The sequence below is a fragment of the Lineus longissimus genome, chromosome 14 (assembly GCF_910592395.1).
Source record: "Lineus longissimus chromosome 14, tnLinLong1.2, whole genome shotgun sequence".
NCBI lineage: Eukaryota > Metazoa > Nemertea > Pilidiophora > Heteronemertea > Lineidae > Lineus > Lineus longissimus.
Window position 1 is genome coordinate 3,253,507 of NC_088321.1, and position 24,436 is coordinate 3,277,942.

A 24,436-nucleotide genomic window follows, 5' to 3' on the forward strand; every position below is an offset into this window, starting at 1 on the left:
ATTTATGCTATTTATCATAGTAAGTAGCTCCGAATGACCTACCTTTTCCTCTTTCCCACACAACTGTATCACGCCCACCGGGCTATTTATGCTATTTATCATAGTAAGTAGCCCCGAATGACCTACCTTTTCCTCTTTCCCACACAACTGTATCACGCCCTACGGGCTATTTATGCTATTTATCATAGTAAGTAGCTTCGAATGACCTACCTTTTCCTCTTTCCCACACAACTGTATCACGCCCACCGGGCTATTTATGCTATTTATCATAGTAAGTAGCCCCGAATGACCTACCTTTTCCTCTTTCCCACACAACTGTATCACGCCCACCGGGTTATTTATGCTATTTATCATAGTAAGTAGCCCCGAATAACCTACCTTTTCCTCTTTCCCACACAACTGTATCACGCCCACCGGGCTATTTATGCTATTTATCATAGTAAGTAGCCCCGAATGACCTACCTTTTCCTCTTTCCCACACAACTGTATCACGCCCATCAGGCTATTTATGCTATTTATCATAGTAAGTAGCTCCGAACGACCTACCTTTTCCTCTTTCCCACACAACTTTATCACGCCCACCGGGCTATTTATGCTATTTATCATAGTAAGTAGCCCCAAATGACCTACCTATTCCTCTTTCCCACAGAACTGTATCACGCCCACCGGGCTATTTATGCCATTGATCATAGTAAGTAGCCCCGAATAACCTACCTTTTCCTCTTTCCCACACAACTGTATCCGACCCCACCGGGCTATTTATGCTATTTATCATAGTAAGTAGCCTCGAATGACCTACCTTTTCCTCTTTCCCACACAACTGTATCACGCCCACCGGGCCATGGAGAACTAAGGCAACACTGTGAAACTTCTTATTGAGCAGGAATTGGCCTATTAAACCTGAAAGAGAAGGGAGCTGAGGTTAACATGTGTTTTGAATACTTTGTACATTTTGGGGATTCTTTTTCCTGCTGTTTTGTATGACGTCATTTCCTTTGATACATCATCATGTCGCCGTCTTTGTGGTTATTTCCGTTACGTATTTCGGTTGGGTTAACGCCATTTTTAGAATCATTCGCAGACGTCAGTCCTGTTTTCCTTTATAACATGAAAATCGCACTCTTAGGTATGATTACAGTAGAACCTCTCTATTAAGAACACCCTTGGGACTGCAAAGTACTGTCCTTAATAAAGAGGTGTCCTGATTAGAGAGGTCAAATTGAATGGAAACAGCCAATTTGGGACCAAAACTAGTGTCCTTAATAGAGAGGTGTCCACTGTACTTTCCTTTCAATTTCTCTTTGATTTGTTGGTAATGCTAATCCGCAATACCATATTTATTTCATTGCCTCATGTCTGTATATTTGTTTTTGCAGAACGTGTTTTTATCATAATAAATCAAGAACGTTTACTCTTTCACTGCCAATAACGTTTTAAAACGTTACTGAAAATATGTCGCTAAATTGCCAATAACGTTTCAGAACGTTATCTCAGTGTTTCCATCTACTCATCAAAAAGTAAACCAAACTATTGATTCTATGTTGATTTAAAGTAAACCTCCCGCCATGTCTTCGGAAGTGTTCTCGGAAGGATTCAGTTCAATCTCGTCCCCAGGAAGTGGGTATTTCGAGTCAGGTGAATTGGTGAAGATAGACCAATTTAGCCCCCTCCCCCCCAAATCCTCATCCTTCTGACTCTCAATAAGTCCTTCTGAGACTGTTATCTCGAGGCGATGGAGTGGAACCCCGAAACCATCTCGAGTCCTTCCGACACCTATAGTGGTGCGCTAATCTCAACCATCATTACCCTTCCTTTTCATGCTATTGCTAATTCCAACCATGACACTTCCCTCTCATAGAGCTATCTCTAACCATGACGATGTCTCGAACTTATATTGCAAAAATGTCACTTGAGGCAGTAGGGCATTCTGTAGAGACATAATGTTCTTCGTTAACTTCAAAGTACAGTAGAACCTCCCTTAGCAGACACCTCTCTTATTAAGGACAACCTCTCTATTAAGGACACTAGTTTTGGTCTCAAATTGGTTGTTTCCATTCAAGTTGACCTCTCTAATCAGGACACTTCTATAAAGGACAGCACTTGTCAGTCCCGAGGGTGTCCTTAGTAGTGAGGTTCTACTGTCATGAGTTTTTGGTGCCTAACCTACCTATCAAACCATCAAAAGTCGATGTCTCGAACTTATATTGCAAAAACGTCACTTGAGGCAGTAGGGCATTCTGTAGAGACATAATGTTCTTTATCTTACTCGAAACCACCAGTAACCGCGGTGGAAAATCGGCGCGGCTTCCCTGACGATCGTACTTCAGCGACCGCGATCGCGATAACACAACCTCGGCATGCTCATTATCATAAATGCCCTGATCGCTATGCTGTCCGTTGGAATCGCTGCGCTGACGACGTGGGCTCACAAACACCGCCCCGCCATCAGAATAACTCCTTGTGTGTTCCTTGACTAACTTTTCTTTCTGATTTCTCGCCGCAGTCTGTCCGCTTACAGGACGCTCTTTGCCAATATTTTCCGAGTCCGGCTCAGACTTATTTTTTCCGTGTTCCGTATTCGTCGGATTATTGCCACTCTTACGATCCGCGCTGTTCTGCCGTTCAATCTCTCCCTGTGCGGATATATTCGTGCGTCGGTCCGCCTCCGCTTCCCGACCGAGTCTCTCGTGTTCCTGAGTCGTTTCGTCGCGGGCATTGTCCACGTCCTGATCACCACTCGTGCAGTCACCCGCCCCATTCCTTGGCACCTCCTCCTCAGGATTCCTCCGAGTCCGACCTTTCTTCTCACCACTACCGACTGAATCCACCGCTTTCTCGCACTTTGAAATCGGCTCACTCCCCGCCTCCTTTGATTTCACCCGCTCCGTTTTTCCTCGATTTTCTGAATACCCACTTTCACCGTCTTTGACGTTAACTCTGGAACCACTGGAATGCCCATGTCTTCGCTTCTTCTCTTTTGATCTATTCTGGGATTGCTCTGGTGGTCCAGGCCCACCTGTAACATCCCTGGAGTCTGCCATGTTGATGACAACGGCGTTCCAGGACTTGGCTTTTGCTTTGTTTGTTAAGGACGGCACAAGTGTCAGGTCATCACAGTTGCATGCTCACGTCAGCAGTGTCCTAGAGATTCTGAAGGAACAATCATATTCAATTAGCCTACAATTATGTACAATCATGTTAATCACATCGCCATCAACTATAATTTTAAAAGGTTACGCCACTCGTAATTACTCGTGGTCCAGTTAAATAGAAATTCACTAATCACACAATGCTGTAGTGCAGTTATTGCCAGAGCCCTCTATTAAAAACTGTGTACATTACGTGTACATTGTTTGTTCATAAGTTTTGGTAAAAAAAGTACACCTTGGACCAATCAATCTGCACAAAATTTTATATGTGTCAAGAAGAACCCTTTGCTATAGTATAATAAAGTTTCAAAACAATCCAATACCGATTGCCTGCGAAAAAATGATTTCCGTACACCATATCCATCAAAACGTCACTGACGCATTGATATGGCGCTGTCAAAATACAAGTTTTAACCTGACCAGTGAGACCACATTTTCTTAAATATATTATCAAAAAGCATATTTCTGTGATTAGATTCTGTAGATTAAGAATCAACCACAGATTGAGAATTAATTCCACTTTGGTCCATCCCAGCCATGTGTTTACCACAACTTGACATTTTAATAAGCTCTATGTAACTGTGCACACTTCCGTTTGTGGATGAATACACGTCTCTGCCCTAGTATTATGAGTACAAAATTGTTTAAACTTGGTATTCATAATATCTGTATATCAGTCTTCACAACGGCAATGTCGAAATTTATATTTAGTACGTATTTCCGGAATTAGACATTTTAAAATTTTAACCTGTAAGCAGCGTAGTTTTTTATTTGTTAACCGCGTCATATCGTGTAATTGATTAGATTACACATCCTCATCTAACAGCCGCTTCCTCTTGCATGCTGTAGCCATGATTCAGCTCAAAACCCATGATTCAGCTCAAAAGCTCAAAAGCCATGATTCAGCTCAAAAACCATGATTCAGCTCAAAAACCATGATTCAGCTCAAAAGCTCAAAAACCATGATTCAGCTCAAAAGCTCAAAAACCATGATTCAGCTCAAAAACTGGTGCCAGTAGTGTTCTGAAACCAAACTACACTGCGCTGACGTTCTAAGGGGATTCCCCATCGAATTTCTGAGTGTTGCTTGGGCTTAGGTGAATCACAAACATAGGACGCCATACAACGTCTTACGCAATGCACGGTCTTTAGGCCAAGACGTCATATGGTGTCTTAATTACGCAGTTAACAGGTTAAATTTAATTACAAATTCAGAATTTTTAACAACCGGCGTAGCCTAGCTAGGCCTTAATTTCAGTCGATTAAAAAATAAAACAGGGATAGGCCCGGAGCAACTGCAGAATAGCCGGGACACTCTGTGCTAAATGATAGGAATGGTGTACATAATGTACAGAGGAACAGAGTGTAGGCCTACATCGTCATAATGTACTGTCAGAGCTAACTGTCCCGGCTATCGCTATTCTGTAGTTAGGCCATAGGCCCCGATAGGCCTACATTCACTTATTGACTAATTGAGACATCTAGGCTTCGACATTTTTTCAAACTTAATCAATAACTCTGTGTGATTGGGAGTTTGACATGATGACTGGTGTGTGATTTAACTGTAAATGAATGCGAAATGACTTTTTTGTAACTATTTTTGTTTTTCTTGGAATGCCATCTCAATTTTCCTTAGATACGCCCAAAACATTTAATTTCTGGCGAAATCTTTTGATGAAAAAACATATACTCTTTCTCTTCATTTGGTTATTCTCCAAAATTTCGTTCTCTAGAAGGTAAAATATTACAAAAGAAACCGAAAAATTTGTACCTGTCAAAGTTTGGCTTCCATCTTGTTTTTTAGTTCATAAAAAAATTCTGGGAGGCGCTCGCAGTGAAAGCCGACAGATGGTGCACAAGTGCATCCGGTTTTTTCTCGGAGTTGGGTTTGTTTATAAAATTTCCTCCGCACTTCCGCTAGTTTTGTCGTTATTATTGGTCAGATTCTACTGAAAATTGTTTAATTGTATTCATAAAGGTATACACTACTAATGACTTATGCCGAATATATGTTGACATATGCGTGTATTTTGGCTTGATGACGATTTGAAAACGCCAAAATTACCAGTCATCCGATCGGAAACAGCGTCCACCACTCATCTCATGCACTGCACCAGCGTCCACCTGGTTTAAAATTCAGGCATAAAGTCATCAAAATGAAATTTAGTGGCCATAAACGTAATAAGTACACCATGAAACACATTTCCTGAAAATTTTTATGACATTTGGGTGTAAGACTGAGATGTTGTCTTACTCGGACTCTTATCTCTAAAATCACAGGGGCAGCTGGGCTCTGACCTCTGTATTGTCTATTGACACTATTGACTGTAGTCTGTTGTCAGTGTTGACCAGGTCCAGGAAGCCCTATCCAGTTCAAATCCAACACAGCCGCCGACAGGGTGGTGGACGCTGGTATATTTTAGACAACAACTCGCTAATCTAGCTAGCACCCAAATGGGCCTTTGTCTGCAGAATAGCCGGGACAGTAGTAGCTCTGTACGAATTACTGTCGTTTCGCTACATTGCCAGTTCGCTACAAGTCGTTTCGCTACATGTGGCGGTCGTTTCGCTACATGGTAGGTCGTTTCGCTACATGGGTGGAGTCGTTTCGCTACATGAGGGTATGGTCGTTTCGCTACATGGAGGACGTTTCGCTACATGGGTGAGACGAGAGAGCCAACGCGAAGGCCTTGCAAAGGCCTCCAAATCTTCGTTGGAGTGCGTTTGAATGACCCCTGTCAATCAATAATAAGTACGTATACACGGATACAGACGGTTGAGCGAGCCAACGCGAAGGCCTTGCAAAGGCCTCCAAATCTGCGTTGAAGTGCGGTTGAATGACCCCTGTCAATCAATAATAAGTACGTAATTGAGCGAGCCAACGCGAATGGATGTCTATGAGGTTACTGGTCCATTCAAGTGCGAACAAACGACAAGAACCCCTTGCGCGCCATCAAACCGTACAAGTTTTTTTACCGGCAAACTGTGCTATAATAAATTTGTAGTCACCACCGGGAATTATAGTAGGGTAAAATAGAGTAAAAATAATGACTACATCCATGTAGCGAAACGACTCCACCCATGTAGCGAAACGTCCTCCATGTAGCGAAACGACCATACCCATCATGTAGCGAAACGACTCCACCCATGTAGCGAAACGACCTACCATGTAGCAAAACGACCGCCACATGTAGCGAAACGACTTGTAGCGAACTGGCAATGTAGCGAAACAGCCTGATACCGCTCTGTACATTATGTACACTCTGTCCCTCTGTACATTATGTACACATTCCTATCATTTAGCACAGAGTGTCACTGAGTGTCCCTGCTATTCTGCAGTTGCTCACACAAATGTCATGAAACGATCAGGAAATGTGGAAAAATGAAAATGTCCTTATTTCATTTAGGCCTATTATGACCATTATATTTTATTTTGATGACTTTAATGCATTTAAACCTGGTGGACGCTGTTAAGTATGACCCAAAATTACAGCTGCTGACACCTGAGAATCTGAAATTGAAGTGAAACTCTTTTTTCTGTCTCTTTGGGAAGGTGTAAATGCTGATGGCGACTCTAATCTCACTCTGATAGAAGATCTGCCTTCTTGGATCAACAAAATCCAACTATTTTCACCTGAGGGTCAAACTATTTTGGCCTAAAACTTGATGATCAATATTAATCGTCAACAAAATCGAACTATTTTCACCCGAGAGATGTCAAACAATTTTGGCCTAAAACTTGATGATATAAGGCCTAATTGTCAACAAAATCCAACTATTTTCACGTGAGAGAGGTTCAACTATTTTGGCCTAAAACTTGATGATATTAACTGTCAACAAAATCGAACTATTTTCACCCGAGAGATGTCAAACAATTTTGGCCTAAAACTTGATGATATAAGGCCTAATTGTCAACAAAATCCAACTATTTTCACGTGAGAGAGGTGAAACTATTTTGGCCTAAAACTTGATGATATTAACTGTCAACAAAATCCAACTATTTTCACCTGAGACTGAGAGGTCAAACTATTTTGGCCTAAAACTTGATGATCAATATTAATCGTCAACAAAATCGAACTATTTTCACCCGAGAGATGTCAAACAATTTTGGCCTAAAACTTGGTGATATAAGGCCTAATTGTCAACAAAATCCAACTATTTTTACGTGAGAGAGGTGAAACTATTTTGGCCTAAAACTTGATGATCAATATTAATTGTCAACAAAATCCAACTATTTTCACCTGAGACTGAGAGGTCAAACTATTTTGGCCTTAAACTTGATGATATTAAGCTTTGCATTCTTAATCTTATATTGTTTCAGCACTTTTTAATTTGCATCAAATTACAATATTCGGCCATTATATTGACGTTTTGAAATCTTTTTCGACCCTGTTTACATTGTCTTAGGAAAAGTATAGGCTTGACTAGTTTGGGGTGAGTCTCCACTCGCTTTTCAGAGAAAAGTGAGTCCCAAAGGTGAATTGTTATGACAGGAGGTGAATCCGCTCCTGGTGATTTCCATGAGACAGGTGAATCTATGACTGGTTCCCAACCTCAGGGATTTGCTGGACTGGCGAGTTAACGTCGAGTGCCTGAGGGGGTCCGGGCATAAACTTGATAGCTGCATTAAAACAATGAAATGTCAAATGAAGCCGGCGGCTATTTCTTGCACCGGTACGTCAGTACTAGATAAACTGTAAAACACATGGTAAACTTACACTGCCTGTGATTCACAGACAGTGTAAGTTTGAAAAATAATAAATAATAAATTTCTGCCATTTTGAAAAGCACTTTTCACAGAAATTTATTTGCGCAAACCGTTTATTGAGTCTTTGGCATGGGAACTGGTATTGAAACATCTCAGTTGTAATCTGTTGTTTTTGATATGTCATCCGATCTGAAGCGTATTCAGATCTCGATAATAATTTTGGGCAAGTTGGGGTTCCTGGCCACAACTGTCAACCCAATGTTCGTCTTATCTTTTGATTTCACCACATTCTTTTTCTAGATGGATCCAGCATTGCTGAAGGAGAGAGAAGCTTTCAAAAAGAGGGCGCTAGCACAACCATCAGTCGAAAAGAGAAAGGCCCAGAAAAGAACTGAAAATGATCGCAGCACGAAGAAGGCACGGCCAGCGCCAAAACCTAAAGGTAAGCACCCTACCCTTGACAGCCTCATACTTACTTAGGGCTCTTCGTCCCTAGTGGCACATAAGGCCACAACACAACCTCCAGCCTTTTCAGTCTCTTGCTGCCCGTTGTGCCTCGTCCCATGTCAGCCCCATCAGTTTCAGCTCCTTTGACATAGTCCTCCTGGTAAGCACCTACCCTTGACAGCCTCATACTTACTTGAGGCTCTTCGTCCCTCGTGGCACATAAGGCCACAAGACAACCTCCAGCCTTTTCAGTCTCTTGCTGCCCGTTGTGCCTCGTCCCAGGTCAGCCCCATCAGTTTCAGCTCCACTGACATAGTCCTACTCCATTTGACTTTGGGCCAGCCTCGTTTGTTCTTTCCCTGGGGGGCTCAAATGCAGGGCAGTCTTTGGTATGCTGCTTGGATTCATCCAGAGGACATGTCTAAGCCATCAAAGTCTGCAGCATCCGATTACGTCGGCAACGTTAGAACTCTAGATCTGCGTCAGCTGACGGATCGGAGAGCTTCATTAGAGATTATCCTTGGCCAGAACACTTGGCAGATCCATCGCAGACACCTGTTTGAAAGCCTCATAGCCTAGTGGTTGATAAAAGTACTGCGGGTTACCACGAAATTCGGCCCAGATTCGGAACCCAGGATTTGTGTTCTCGATGAACCGTTGTAGATTTAAGGAACTAATATTCCTGACTCTTCACAGTCATTCGAATAAGACTTGACAAAACACCCGAGTGAGAATATTTCGTTATCATAATGGATAATGTAGCCTTTATCATTTGATATTTCATTTGATATGTTTTAGAATAGAAATTGATACCTCACTGTCGGTATTGATTGTCTCACAAAAACCGCTCGGATGGAGCTTAAATATTGGCTATGGTTTTGGTCTACATTTTAGCTCCACCCTCGCGGTTTCGGTGAGACAACCAATACCTCCAGTTCAGTATCAATTCCTTGAAGCCAAAGCTCCTAGTATCTGGTATTTACGCCAGGGCAAGTAAAAGTCCCCACCAAGTGAGAAACATGAGTAGCTGGCGTGGACTTCCCTCCTTTGGCCAAAAGACCGAGGGCATAATGGTCAGTATGATGGCCGCGTCCAAGTGTTAACCAGTTCAACCAGAACATCAAGATTCAAACAGACTCGAAGGCTGTGAAAGAATTTTGAAGGCCAAGTTTGCATGAAAGTTTAAGCCTAATGATTTTCATAGCTTTGCTCGTTGGCCGAAAACAGAAAAGTTTTTGAGTGGCTGTTTTAGTTTTGGTCTAATTGCAGCTAAAAATGTTTATGAGTTGAGCCTTTCAGTGAGTTTACTGTTTTATTCATTTCAGCCGATTTTAACTACAAGGCAATGCAAGGAAGTTCACAGTTTAAGTTTGGAATATTGGCAAAAATAGTTAAATATATGAAGGTAAGATAAGAATACTAATCACTTGGTTTCGTTGACTGTTTTTTCCACCAGGACAAAAGTACCGAAAAGTGTTTTGCCGCTTAAGTAAAATAATCAAGTATGTGCAAATTTGAATAAAGGAGCCTTATAGCTGAGTGGTGAACTCCGACTACCACTCAAAAGGCCCCGGTCGATCCCGGCGAGAACCCAGGAGTGTATTTCTGGATGAACCGGTGTGGCTTTCAAGGAACGAAAATTACCGGCTCTCCACAGTCCTTTGAATGAGATGTAAAACCGAGGTTCCTTGAATCTGGTGTCTATGCCAGGGCAGGTTACAGACTCCACCAAGTGAGAAACATGAGTAGCTTGCGTGGACTCTACAGGGCTGCCTAACCTTACACATTTGGGGGAAATCTCACACACAGGCCTGTTTACACTTAGTTAGGGCCATTTTACACTTTGACTCCAGAAAATGTCTTTAAAATTGTGCCGAAATCATCAGAAGACCCAACAATGACATTTCCCTTGCTGATTTACACTTTTTCACCGAGGGTTTTAGTTTTACACATTGCTGGACGAAGGCAGTTGTGACACTCCCTCCGGCCGAAGTCTGGAGTCACTAGGCCTTGCCGAAGTCGTAGTCACTAGACCAATAAACCCAACTGGCGCCTAACCATACTGGCACGCATAAACGCTTATCCTGCCTTGGAAGAGGAATACTCCGTGGAGAAAATCACCTCCAAGTGCAGAGCAAACGCCCAGGAAGGGGAAGGATAGAAGAAGGGAAATTGGATTCCATCGAAATTGGATATCGTGATGCGATTTTGGGCTGCACTCACCCTGTTTCTGCCCCTCTCATGTTCAAATTTGCTCACAATGAAAAAGAAATCCCCATCTGATAGGCTCATATAGGCCAATAGAACTTCAGGTGACTTCTTCAATCATAAAATTAACTCAATTTTTGAAGAATATCTCATTTTCCTCTCCATCGGAAAAATAGAAGTTGTCCTTTAAAGAAATCAATCAGCAGCAGCTAGGTAGGTTAGAAAAAGCTACACAAAGTCCTTAATAGGGGTCCCTCCAATCTCATCGTACATCAAAACTATTCACGCTTGTGCGAGGAATGTTGTAGTGCTGTGTCGAACATTACCGGAATTATTGGAATTCAGGAATACCAGACGACTTGGAATCCTGACTTGGCACTCAATGCCGGGAATTCAGGATTTTGAATCAGCAGAGTTTGCCCTGATGACGCCAGCGTCGACACTGATGAAACATGGGCCTACCCGATGTGAGTTGTTTTTCTCAGTGATTCATTCCTAACTTATTGAAACATTCCTAGAGATTGCATTGTCAAACTCGTGTATCGTCCGCTTTTAATATTTCAGCAACGGCATCAACAGGGAGACACTTATCCATTATCAATTGATGACATTCTTGACGAAACAAATCAGCTTGATGTCGGAGCACGGCATAAACAATGGCTATCAACCGAGGTAGGTTGTTTCCTCCCACTGTTCACCCTCCTCCAAACTCACTTTATCCCCGGTACCATCAGGGCAAGACCAATATACTGATATTTGATGAAATATGGCTATGGACCGAGGTAGGTTGTTTCCTCCCACTGTTCACCCTCCTCCAAACTCACTTTATCCCTGGTACCATCAGGGAAAGACCAATATACTGATATTTGATGAAATATGGCTATCGACCGAGGTAGGTTGTTTCCTCCCACCGTTCACCCTTTTCCAAACTCACTTTATCCCTGGTACCATCAGGGCAAGACCATTATACTGATATTTGATGAAATATGGCTATCGACCGAGGTAGGTTGTTTCCTCCCACTGTTCACCCTCCTCCAAACTCACTTTATCCCTGGTACCATCAGGGAAAGACCAATATACTGATATTTGATGAAATATGGCTATCGACCGAGGTAGGTTGTTTCCTCCCACTGTTCACCCTCCTCCAAACTCACTTTATCCCTGGTACCATCAGGGAAAGACCAATATACTGATATTTGATGAAATATGGCTATCGACTGAGGTAGGTTGTTTCCTCCCACTGTTCACCCTCCTCCAAACTCACTTTATCCCCGGTACCATCAGGGCAAGACCAATATACTGATATTTGATGAAATATGGCTATCGACCGAGGTAGGTTTCCTCCCACTCATCACCCTCCTCCAAACTCACTTTATCCCTGGTACCATCAGGGTAAGACCATTATACTGATATTTGATGAAATATGGCTATCGACTGATGTAGGTTGTTTCCTCCCACTGTTCACCCTCCTCCAAACTCACTTTATCCCTGGTACCATCAGGGCAAGACCAATATACTGATATTTGATGAAATATGGCTATCGACCGAGGTAGGTTGTTTCCTCCCACTGTTCACCCTCCTCCAAACTCACTTTATCCCCGGTACCATCAGGGCAAGACCAATATACTGATATTTGATGAAATATGGCTATCGACCGAGGTAGGTTGTTTCCTCCCACTGTTCACCCTCCTCCAAACTCACTTTATCCCCGGTACCATCAGGGCAAGACCAATATACTGATATTTGATGAAATATGGCTATTGACCGAGGTAGGTTGTTTCCTCCCACTGTTCACCCTCCTCCAAACTCACTTTATCCCTGGTACCATCAGGGCAAGACCATTATACTGATATTTGATGAAATATGGCTATGGACCGAGGTAGGTTGTTTCCTCCCAGTCCCACTGTTCACCCTCCTCCAAACTCACTTTATCCCTGGTACCATCAGGGAAAGACCAATATACTGATATTTGATGAAATATGGCTATCGACCGAGGTAGATTGTTTCCTCCCACTGTTCACCCTCCTCCAAACTCACTTTATCCCCGGTACCATCAGGGCAAGACCAATATACTGATATTTGATGAAATATGGCTATTGACCGAGGTAGGTTGTTTCCTCCCACTGTTCACCCTCCTCCAAACTCACTTTATCCCTGGTACCATCAGGGCAAGACCATTATACTGATATTTGATGAAATATGGCTATGGACCGAGGTAGGTTGTTTCCTCCCACTGTTCACCCTCCTCCAAACTCACTTTATCCCTGGTACCATCAGGGCAAGACCAATATACTGATATTGGCTGAAATATGGCTATCGACCGAGGTAGGTTTCCTCCCACTATTCACCCTCCTCCAAACTCACTTTATCCCCGGAACAAGGGGAGGGGTCTCAAAATCCCAAGTTTGATGCGTACATACAGTGGAACCTCCCTTAGCGGACACCTCTCTATTAAGGACACTAGTTTTGGTCCCAATTTGGTAGTTTCTATTCAATTTGACCTCTCTAATCAGGACACCTCTCTATCAAGGACACTAGTTTTGGTCCCAATTTGGTAGTTTCTATTCAATTTGACCTCTCTGATCAGGACACCTCTCTATTAAGGACAGCACTTGCCAGTCCCGAAGGTGTCCTTAATAGAGAGGTTCTACTGTACTTTATGGATGGCCCCATACTGGAATCAAGAGCCTTTCGAATCCAGCACCCAAAATATGATTCTGGCCCAGATGACCATCCATGAGCATGAATGCAGTATAGGACTGAAAAGCCTGTAAGACCTGGGTACAAGGTATTTTTAAAGTGGTCTGCATCCGCAAACTGTGCGTGATATAACGCTGAAAATGCGTGATATTGATGATAGATACATAATCTGATAGATGTTAAAGCGAAATGTTTATATCAATACTGGTTTGGCAGTAATTCTTCAAAACACCACGAAAACGATATTTCCTCTCAATCAACTAGACTTTGATGTTTTCACCCCAAATCTTGGTTCAATACTCAGACTGAAATTGTCTTCCATGCCATCAAGAAAATTTTCAAAAAATGTTGATATTTTGAGAACATGTCCAAGTTGTCATATCATGATATTTGGAAGAATAAATGGTTAATTAGCGTTGATATCGATATTTCACTTAGCATCAATCAGATTATGTATCTATCATTACGTTCCAAAATTTTCAACAACATAGTGGAAGAGTTTTGGGTCGACTTGCCACTGTGCATGCGCATGGCGAATCTCTTTTCACCAGGAAAAAACTGAAGCTATTACAGTGGAACCTCCCTTAGCGGACACCTCTCTATTAAGGACAACCTCTCTATTAAGGATAACCTCTCTATTAAGGACAACCTCTCTATTAAGGATAACCTCTCTATTAAGGACAACCTCTCTATTAAGGACACTAGTTTTGGTCCCAAATTGGTACTCTCCATTCAATTTGACCTCTCTAATCAGGACACCTCTCTATTAAGGACATCACTTGTCAGTCCCGATGGTGTCCTTAATAGAGAGGTTCTACTGTACTTCAGTGTCAGACAGGGACCTGGAATATAAAGTGCCACCTTGTTTGCTGATCAAAATCTGAACCTCTCTAATGTCTCGTAACCCTTGTAGGCCCTCGTCAACAATCCCAAAATCAACGTCGTCGATGACAATAAGTTTGTCTTCCGCCCGAAGTATAACATCCGAGACCGGAGGGGGTTAATGCGATTGCTGGAGCGGAACGACCTGAAAGGATTGGGCGGTGTTTTGATGGACGACGTCGAAGAGGCTGTGCCGAAATGTGGGCGAGTTATTCAGGTAGGCGCCGAGCCGACACGAGTGTCCTCTTTAACGCTATAACACCTAGAGCCAGCGCAAGGGCTTATTCCCCTAGGCCCCGACGTTATTTTACCTGGAAATCACATTTTTTTCTCCAGTGAGATCGACGACGGTTGTCAACGGGCGCCTCCAGGTGTTATAGGTTTAAGAAACTCTCTAACAAGTTTATGCTGCAATAGACACCAACCTAGCATCTTCCATTGATGTCCATTGCAATATTACAAATTTAGTATTTTTTTGCAAACTTCTCTACAGGCTTATGCTGCACCCGAGTGCCACCAACCTAAATTCGAATGCTCTATGCAATCACTGAGTTCAAGCATACCGTGCTATACACCCAAGCGAAGAGTCCATTGATCATGTTCTCTGTTATGCAGAGTACTTCATAACACTCTGGTATGTTTTTGTATCACCAACAAGTTAAAATGTACGTTTGTTCATCCTGAATATGAAGGAGGCAATAATTGGTGGAGCCCCATAGCATAGTGGTCAACACTGCTTCCTACCCTGCAATAAGGCCCGGGTTTGATCCCCTTCTCAAGGAACTGTGTGGTCAACACTGCTTCCTACCCTGCAATAATGCCTGGGTTTGATCCCCTTCTCAAGGAACTGTGTGGTCAACACTGCTTCCTACCCTGCAATAAGGCCCGGGTTTGATCCCCTTCTCATGGAACTGTGTGGTCAACACTGCTTTCTACCCTGCAATAAGGCCCGGGTTTGATCCCCTTCTCAAGGAACTGTGTGGTCAACACTGCTTCCTACCCTGCAATAAGGCCTGGGTTTGATCCCCTTCTCAAGGAACTGTGTGGTCAACACTGCTTCCTACCCTGCAATAAGGCTCGGGTTTGATCCCCTTCTCATGGAACTGTGTGGTCAACACTGCTTCCTACCCTGCAATAAGGCCCGGGTTTGATCCCCTTCTCAAGGAACTGTGTGGTCAACACTGCTTTCTACCCTGCAATAAGGCCCGGGTTTGATCCCCTTCTCAAGGAACTGTGTGGTCAACACTGCTTCCTACCCTGCAATAAGGCCCGGGTTTGATCCCCTTCTCAAGGAACTGTGTGGTCAACACTGCTTTCTACCCTGCAATAAGGCCCGGGTTTGATCCCCTTCTCAAGGAACTGTGTGGTCAACACTGCTTCCTACCCTGCAATAAGGCCTGGGTTTGATCCCCTTCTCAAAGAACTGTGTGGTCAACACTGCTTCCTACCCTGCAATAAGGCTCGGGTTTGATCCCCTTCTCATGGAACTGTGTGGTCAACACTGCTTCCTACCCTGCAATAAGGCCCGGGTTTGATCCCCTTCTCAAGGAACTGTGTGGTCAACACTGCTTTCTACCCTGCAATAAGGCCCGGGTTTGATCCCCTTCTCAAGGAACTGTGTGGTCAACACTGCTTCCTACCCTGCAATAAGGCCCGGGTTTGATCCCCTTCTCAAGGAACGGTGTGGTCAACACTGCTTCCTACCCTGCAATAAGGCCCGGGTTTGATCCCCTTCTCAAGGAACTGTGTGGTCAACACTGCTTCCTACCCTGCAATAAGGCCCGGGTTTGATCTCCTTCTCAAGGAACGGTGTGGTCAACACTGCTTCCTACCCTGCAATAAGGCCCGGGTTTGATCCCCTTCTCAAGGAACTGTGTGGTCAACACTGCTTCCTACCCTGCAATAAATCCTGGGTTTGATCCTCTTTTCAAGGAACTGTGTGGTCAACACTGCTTTCTACCCTGCAATAAGGCTCGGGTTTGATCCTCTTCTCAAGGAACTGTGTTGTCAACACTGCTTCCTACCCTGCAATAAGGCCCGGGTTTGATCCCCTTCTCAAGGAACTGTGTGGTCAACAATGCTTCCTACCCTGCAATAAGGCTCGGGTTTGATCCCCTTCTCAAGGAACTGTGTGGTCAACACTGCTTCCTACCCTGCAATAAGGCCCGGGTTTGATCCCCATCTAAAGGAACTGTGTGGTCAACACTGCTTCCTACCCTGCAATAAGGCCCGGGTTTGATCCCCTTCTCAAGGAACTGTGTGGTCGACACTGCTTCCTACCCTGCAATAAGGCCCAGGTTTGATCCCCTTCTCAAGGAACTGTGTGGTCAACAATGCTTCCTACCCTGCAATAAGGCTCGGGTTTGATCCTCTTCTCAAGGAACTGTGTGGTCAACACTGCTTTCTACCCTGCAATAAGGCCCGGGTTTGATCCCCTTCTCATGGAACTGTGTGGTCAACACTGCTTTCTACCCTGCAATAAGGCCTGGGTTTGATCCTCTTCTCAAGGAACTGTGTGGTCAACACTGCTTTCTACCCTGCAATAAGGCTCGGGTTTGATCCTCTTCTCAAGGAACTGTGTGGTCAACACTGCTTCCTACCCTGCAATAAGGCCCGGGTTTGATCCCCTTCTCAAGGAACTGTGTGGTCAACACTGCTTCCTACCCTGCAATAAGGCCCGGGTTTGATCCCCTTCTCAAGGAACTGTGTGGTCAACACTGCTTCCTACCCTGCAATAAGGCTCGGGTTTGATCCCCTTCTCAAGGAACTGTGTGGTCAACACTGCTTCCTACCCTGCAATAAGGCCTGGGTTTGATCCTCTTTTCAAGGAACTGTGTGGTCAACACTGCTTTCTACCCTGCAATAAGGCTCGGGTTTGATCCTCTTCTCAAGGAACTGTGTTGTCAACACTGCTTCCTACCCTGCAATAAGGCCCGGGTTTGATCCCCTTCTCAAGGAACTGTGTGGTCAACAATGCTTCCTACCCTGCAATAAGGCTCGGGTTTGATCCCCTTCTCAAGGAACTGTGTGGTCAACACTGCTTCCTACCCTGCAATAAGGCCCGGGTTTGATCCCCTTCTCAAGGAACTGTGTGGTCAACACTGCTTCCTACCCTGCAATAAGGCCCGGGTTTGATCCCCTTCTCAAGGAACTGTGTGGTCGACACTGCTTCCTACCCTGCAATAAGGCCCAGGTTTGATCCCCTTCTCAAGGAACTGTGTGGTCAACAATGCTTCCTACCCTGCAATAAGGCTCGGGTTTGATCCGCTTCTCAAGGAACTGTGTGGTCAACACTGCTTTCTACCCTGCAATAAGGCCTAGGTTTGATCCTCTTCTCAAGGAACTGTGTGGTCAACACTGCTTTCTACCCTGCAATAATGCTCGGGTTTGATCCTCTTCTCAAGGAACTGTGTGGTCAACACTGCTTCCTACCCTGCAATAAGGCCCGGGTTTGATCCCCTTCTCAAGGAACTGTGTGGTCAACACTGCTTCCTACCCTGCAATAAGGCCCGGGTTTGATCCCCTTCTCAAGGAACTGTGTGGTCAACACTGCTTCCTACCCTGCAATAAGGCTCGGGTTTGATCCCCTTCTCAAGGAACTGTGTGGTCAACACTGCTTCCTACCCTGCAATAAGGCCCGGGTTTGATCCCCTTCTCAAGGAACTGTGTGGTCAACACTGCTTCCTACCCTGCAATAAGGCCCGGGTTTGATCCCCTTCTCAAGGAACGGTGTGGTCAACACTGCTTCCTACCCTGCAGTAAGGCCCGGGTTTGATCCCCTACTCAAGGAACGGTGTGGTCAACACTGCTTCCTACCCTGCAATAAGGCCCGGGTTTGATCCCCTTCTCAAGGAACGGTGTGGTCAACACTGCTTCCTACCCTGCAATAAGGCCCGGGTTTGATCCCCTTCTCAAGGAACTGTGTGGTCAACACTGCTTCCTACCCCGCAATAAGGCCCAGGTTTGATCCCCTTCTCAAGGAACGGTGTTGTCAACACTGCTTCCTACCCTGCAATAAGGCCCGGGTTTGATCCCCTTCTCAAGGAACTGTGTGGTCAACACTGCTTCCTACCCCGCAATAAGGCTCGGGTTTGATCCCCTTCTCAAGGAACTGTGTGGTCAACACTGCTTCCTACCCCGCAATAAGGCTCGGGTTTGATCCTCTTCTCAAGGAACTGTGTGGTCAACACTGCTTTCTACCCTGCAATAAGGCTCGGGTTTGATCCTCTTCTCAAGGAACTGTGTGGTCAACACTGCTTCCTACCCTGCAATAAGGCCCGGGTTTGATCCCCTTCTCAAGGAACTGTGTGGTCAACACTGCTTCCTACCCTGCAATAAGGCCCGGGTTTGATCCCCTTCTCAAGGAACTGTGTGGTCAACACTGCTTCCTACCCTGCAATAAGGCCCGGGTTTGATCCCCTTCTCAAGGAACGGTGTGGTCAACACTGCTTCCTACCCTGCAATAAGGCCCGGGTTTGATCCCCTTCTCAAGGAACGATGTGGTCAACACTGCTTCCTACCCCGCAATAAGGCCCGGGTTTGATCCCCTTCTCAAGGAACTGTGTGGTCAACACTGCTTCCTACCCCGCAATAAGGCCCAGGTTTGATCCCCTTCTCAAGGAACGGTGTTGTCAACACTGCTTCCTACCCTGCAATAAGGCCCGGGTTTGATCCCCTTCTCAAGGAACTGTGTGGTCAACACTGCTTCCTACCCTGCAATAAGGCCCGGGTTTGATCACCTTCTCAAGGAACTGTGACCGATGGGACTGGTCATGTGTGGCCGTGGTGGGGTAAAGGAAGGAAGATCTGCAAATATAGTGGTTTGAAATGTATGATAACAGCACTTGGCATAAGGTATAAATGGAATGGCAGTGAGCGATAGGGGTCAAGCCCTGAGAAGGCCTTGAATTACATAAATTGGAATAAAGGAGAGAATGAGAAGAAGTAGATTGTGCTGCCATCTAACTTGATGCAGCACAACTACAATACAAATAATTTAAAGGGATACTATAAGATTCTCCAACAGAACATTCCTGGCTCAGCACAAAACCTACAATGTATGAAATACGTGAGGGTCTGTCGGATGAGACTGATAGCCGTGGTCCCTTGTACCTGAGTGCCTATGCCAGGACAAGTAAAAGATCCCACATAGGTTGACAGTAGCCTTCAGTGGACTCCAACTCTCCTGCAGAGATCCAATAGGGTAATGACACTGGTATTGTTATGATATTGGACTGTGGCTTCATAGGGTATTGGTACGATGCTCTTGACATCAGTGACAAGGCTTGCTCAAAATACAATAGGTTTTTGATCACTTTTAACCAAATTATGATATTTTTCCAGGAAGAGTTAACAGGAGGTAAAGACAGTCAATGAGTTTCACACTGCAATCTCTTGGACAGTTGTCTAATTAGACTCTAAGCTTCTTTGAACGTGCTGGTTGGCTGGTTGGAAGAATGCGTTTTAAAACTTATATGCAGTGGTACCTCCCTTAGCGGACACCTTTCTATAAGGGACAACCTCTCTATTAAGGACACCTCTCTATTAAGGATACTAACTTTGGTCCCAAATTGGTTGTTTCCATTCAATTTGACCTCTCTAATCAGGACACCTCTCTATTAAGGACACTAGCTTTTGTCCCAAATTGGTTGTTTCCATTCAATTTGACCTCTCTAATCAGGACACCTCTCTACTTAGTACTTGTCAGTCCTGAGGGTGTCCTTAATAGAGAGGTTCTACTTTGGATTGTCTAAACTTCACTTGATCTTGCGCATTGATAAAGTAGTCCAAATTCTTAACTCCTTAAAAAGTTCAGCAAGTTCCATCAGGCTGATCTTGTCAAATTTCCGAGAGCTGGCTTGCAAAAATAGGAGGACGACGCATGTTTGAAGTAATGACATCACAATGTGTTGAAATCTAACGTCGTACACGACATAAGGTCATTAAGGTCACATCATTAGGTCATGAAGGTCATGTAAAGGGATGACTTGGACAAACATTTAGAAGGACCAGAGGAGGTGGTACTTTCATACTTACGATCACAATTACTCCTGAATTGAAAGCCTGTTCAATCTTACTTTCTACCACAATTTCTCATGAATTGAAAGCCTGTTCAATCTTACTTTCTACCACAATTTCTCATGAATTGAAAGCCTGTTCAATCTTACTTTCTTCCGCAATTACTCATGAATTGAAAGCCTGTTCAATCTTACTTTCTACCACAATTGCTCATGAATTGAAAGCCTGTTCAATCTTACTTTCTACAGCAATTTGTCATGAATTGAAAGCCTGTTCAGTCTTACTTCCTTCCACAATTACTCATGAATTGAAAGCCTGTTCAATCTTACTTTCTTCCACAATTAATCATGAATTGAAAGCATGTTCAATCTTACTTTCTTCCACAATTACTCATGAATTGAAAGCCTGTTCAATCTTACTTTCTACCACAATTGCTCATGAATTGAAAGCCTGTTCAATCTTACTTTCTTCCACAATTACTCATGAATTGAAAGACTGTTCAGTCTTACTTTCTGTCACAATTTCTCATGAATTGAAAGACTGTTCAATCTTACTTTCTACAGCAATTGGGCAGCCAAATCACCAAAATCATGCGACCCGCCGATAAAAAAGAAATCCTCTTCTACAACGATAAGAGCTTTGACTTCACAGTGGACGAGGGTAAGGACACTCTAATTGCTCAGTGGTTCTCATTTGCATAGGAAAGCTTTTGGTTTTCAAAGTACTATGAGTCTGATATCAAGTACAGTTTGTTTGCTTGTTTTTTCCAACTACAGTAGAGGTTGTCATCTAGTTTAGAATGTTTTTACCCCGCACTGTCCTGAAACCTTTCAGGACTTTGATGAGCTTCCATTTTTTGAGAAGTTTTACTTGTGGCACTATAAAATACAATGAAGACAACAGTGTAGGCCTTTCACTACAAGACTACAATGCCCTTTCAAAATGTTCTGCTTTTTATTCAGAATTTATAAAATTATGGCGAGGCGTGTCCGTAGATGGGGTAGATGAAAATAAGATAGATGAGTACCTGGACCAGCGGGGAATCACTACCATGCAGGACGTCGGAGCAAAAACAGCAGTAAGTTCCAATGGATGGTGCATAACTGATGGAACAGCCCTGATGTATTGTTTTGTAATGGTACGTGTATGCCGCAAGGCCGTTCCAAGGTATGAACTGCATCCGGTGGCAAAGGTTGCAGTAGCTTCAATGAGTGGTGTATAATTGATGGAACAGCCCTGATGTATTGTTATGTAATGGTACGTGTATGCGGCAAGGCCGTTCCAAGGTATGAACTACAGCCTGTGGCAAAGGTTGCGGTAGCTTCAATGAGTGGTGTATAACTGATGGAACAGCCCTGACGTATTGTTATGTAATGGTACGTGTATGCCGCAACGCTGTTCCAAGGTATGAACTACAGCCTGTGGCAAAGGTTGCAGTAGCTTCAATGAGTGGTGTATAACTGATGGAACAGCCCTGACGTGTTGTTATGTAATGGTACGTGTATGCCGCAACGCTGTTCCAAGGTATGAACTACAGCCTGTGGCAAAGGTTGCGGTAGCTTCAATGGGTGGTGTATAACAAATGGAACAGCCCTGATGTATTGTTATGTAATGCTGTGTATGCCGCAAGGCTGTTCCGAGAAATTTGTGTCCCCCACAGTCATTGATAAAAATGTACACTCACACTTACTGCTCACTCTCGCAACTTGACAGTTCTATTTTGTAGTTGACGTCACTGATTTCTATGCGCTGTGCGAGGTAGTAAGCCTTTCCACAGCCGGCCAGTAGGAGGGGCTGCCTCCTATAGACCAACCGCCAAAGCTGGTGTTATGATCAGAGTGTCCGTCACTGCTCACTGTTCTATTTTGTAGTTGATGTCACTAGTTTCTATGCGCTGTGAGAGGTAGTTAGCCTTTCCACAGCCGGCCAGTAGGAGGGGCTGCCTCCTATAGATCCACCGCCAAAGCTAGTGTTATGGTCAAAGTGTCCGTCACTGCTCACTGTTCTATTTTGTAGTTGATGTCACTGGTTTCTATGCGCTGTGGGAGGTAGTAAGCCTTTCCACAGCCGGCCAGTGGGAGGGGCTATAGATCCACCGCCAAAGCTGGTGTTATGATCAGAGTGTCCGTCACTGCTCACTGTTCTATTTTGTAGTTGATGTCACTAGTTTCTATGCGCTGTGGGAGGTAGTTAACCTTTCCAGAGCCAGCCAGTGGGAGGGGCTTTCTCCTATAGATACACCGGCAAAGCTGGTGTTATGGTCAGAGTGTCCTTCTCTCGTGCTCGCTACCATCACCTGGTTGGAGTGCACAGTCTAACCAGGTGGTGTCCGTCCGCAAAAATCATTATAAGAGATCAGCTTCAGTACGATACTACCAGTGGTGGCACATGGTGGCAGACAGAGGTATTATCCTCCTGGCCAGGTGATTACCAGGTCCAAGTCGTCTCTTTAACCCACCCCTTCCATTACTGATAATGTCTTCCTCTGTTTCAGGCTCCAGTACAGAAACGAAAACGAAAAGGTGGCAATCGAAAAAAGACATTCAAATCACATAACGACCATTTAGGAAACTTGTTAGAAGACTATTCAAACGTGGACAAGTGAGACAGTTATCAATTTTGTGAGGACTTGTGTGATTGGCTGAAGTAATTCAGAAATGAGTTAGGTCGGGTCTGATTGGTTGGAATTCTGCTGAAGAGTTTTATGGAGAAAAGTGTCTGCCGTGACTATATGCGTTGCCAAAAAGGTGGAAATCGTTATGACTGTCCGGTTGCATGCATCACTTGATTGACATCGATGTTCAAAGTTAAATGGAGAACACGGGCGCTGACAAACTATGTCCTTAAACATGTTAAAGGGACAACTTGGGTATGAGATATGTTGGTTTTTTCATTACAAAAATGGCTTCCAGCAGGAGCGTGATTTCTCCAAACAGGATAATTAAAAAGTCATAAAACTCCAATAACAAATGCACAAGAACGGGGTGTAAATTTAGGCCTGTTTGAAATTCGCAAGCCATGCCCAGAACTGCCTTCCAACACTGGTGAAAATCAGAGAACGGCATCAGTGTAATACTACCAGTGGTGACGCATGGTGTCAAGCTGGCACATTATCCTCCTGGCCAGGTAATTCCCAGGTTGTCCCTTTAATAAGATTGAGCTCGGGGCACGGCCGCTCTTGATTGGTTCCTAATTTTCATTTGCTCTGAAACGGTATTTGGCACTAAATTTCTAGGAAGCCACGCCCCCCACAAACCTCAACCAATGAAATCGCATATAAACAACAACAAACCTGAACACGTTGGGGTATCGCGGCTGACTTTTGTTAAGACGTAGCGTAAACTACATTCTCTGTTCGCAATAGTATTTAACCTGGTTGACCAAATTTGTAAAGTCATTCATTGAAAAAGTACCAATTGTACGAAATGTCTGAATAGACTGGAATCGTTGCATTTGTTTATTTAAACCCACACTGAAACGGTATTTGGGCAATTTGTTTTGTAGGAGGAAACCAGTGCACCCGGAGGGAACGAAAACAAAACGTGTTGAATTAGACTGAGTGTTGCGCAAACCTGCCCCAGTAAAAGTTTGAAAGATACTTAGTTAAAAAGATGTGGATGGGGATGTTTTTAGAAATGAATCAAATAAAACGTTTTGTTGTTCGAAGTCTGTTTTCTGTTGGTTGGTTTTCTGTCTGGTTTCTATTTTGTTGAAAGTGTTGTTGGCGTTCATCACTGCTTTATTGGTAACCCTTTCACTGCCGGCTGCCTAGTATTCGCCTCCAGGGAGTATTTTCCTCAAAGGCAGGGTGAGCATCTTTCTTCGAGAAAATTCTACTTTGTCAGGTGTTTGCATTTGGAGGTGTGGTCCTCCAGGGACAGCTCGGAATACAACTCTCCTTTAGCAGGGGACTTTTAAGGCCTTCATCTCCAGGGAGTATTCTCCTCCAAGGCAGGATAAGTATTTTTACATGCCACTACGGTTTGGTTTATTGAAATGAATGTTTCTCACTTGATGGAGTCTTATGCTGGCTCTGGCAAAGGTAAAAGGTAGACAGAGCCTTGGTTCCATTTGAACGACGAGGGTTGAGTGTCTCGCTCAAGGACACAAAGACATAACTGCGGTGATCCGTTTGAGAGTCAAACCCATGGTTTCCTGATTGTGAACCATTTGGATTAACCACTTTGCCACTGATCTTCTGATATCAAAGAGAATATTGACTTTGGTGGTTTGTCATGTGAGTGCAGTAGGGGAGGGTTGGAGACACCGGAGGGGAGATCAGAGGTTCGAGCATTGGGATCGTATTCAGGAGCTTATGGGTTCA

At 44.1% G+C, this 24,436-nt stretch overlaps 3 protein-coding genes across 7 annotated transcripts in view; 2 read left to right on the plus strand and 1 right to left on the minus strand.

Annotated features, from left to right (window-relative positions):
* Positions 1-4,952, minus strand: part of LOC135499192 (uncharacterized) — a 25,644-nt gene extending 20,692 nt beyond the window's left edge. Inside the window, exons 1-3 of the mRNA XM_064789856.1 lie at positions 4,921-4,952; positions 2,168-3,150; positions 800-900 (exon numbers count right to left, since the gene is read on the minus strand). Coding sequence (XP_064645926.1) covers positions 800-900; positions 2,168-3,041 — 975 coding nt within the window. The 5' untranslated portion in view covers positions 3,042-3,150; positions 4,921-4,952. The remainder of the gene's footprint in view (positions 1-799; positions 901-2,167; positions 3,151-4,920) is intronic.
* LOC135499124 (transcription initiation factor IIE subunit beta-like) lies at positions 4,323-23,550 on the plus strand. Of its 5 annotated transcripts, none has more exons than XM_064789800.1 (8): positions 4,323-4,341; positions 8,158-8,299; positions 9,630-9,709; positions 11,077-11,184; positions 14,126-14,311; positions 20,676-20,772; positions 21,075-21,190; positions 22,607-23,550. In XM_064789800.1, the coding sequence occupies exons 2-8, from the start codon at positions 8,158-8,160 to the stop codon at positions 22,715-22,717; spliced, it is 840 nt and encodes a 279-aa protein (XP_064645870.1). In that variant the 5' UTR covers positions 4,323-4,341; the 3' UTR covers positions 22,718-23,550. The 5 variants fall into 5 exon arrangements, with proteins under 5 accessions (XP_064645870.1, XP_064645867.1, XP_064645871.1 ...); XM_064789797.1 differs by lacking the exon at positions 4,323-4,341 and adding an exon at positions 5,021-5,127; XM_064789801.1 differs by lacking the exon at positions 4,323-4,341 and adding an exon at positions 5,069-5,087.
* The window catches only part of LOC135499123 (transcription initiation factor IIE subunit beta-like), a 462,452-nt gene continuing 443,030 nt past the window's right edge, over positions 5,015-24,436 (plus strand). Inside the window, exon 1 of the mRNA XM_064789792.1 lies at positions 5,015-5,035. The gene's annotated coding sequence lies outside the window, so the exon portion shown is untranslated. The remainder of the gene's footprint in view (positions 5,036-24,436) is intronic.

Bases quoted from the DNA above. Each gene is read 5' to 3' on its own strand.
- LOC135499124 (XM_064789800.1), top strand. From the start codon at position 8,158: ATGGATCCAGCATTGCTGAAGGAGAGAGAAGCTTTCAAAAAGAGGGCG. The intron at 14,312-20,675 runs GTAGGCGCCGAG...TACTTTCTACAG, and splicing joins AATGTGGGCGAGTTATTCAG to CAATTGGGCAGCCAAATCAC. The intron at 20,773-21,074 runs GTAAGGACACTC...CTTTTTATTCAG, and splicing joins TGACTTCACAGTGGACGAGG to AATTTATAAAATTATGGCGA.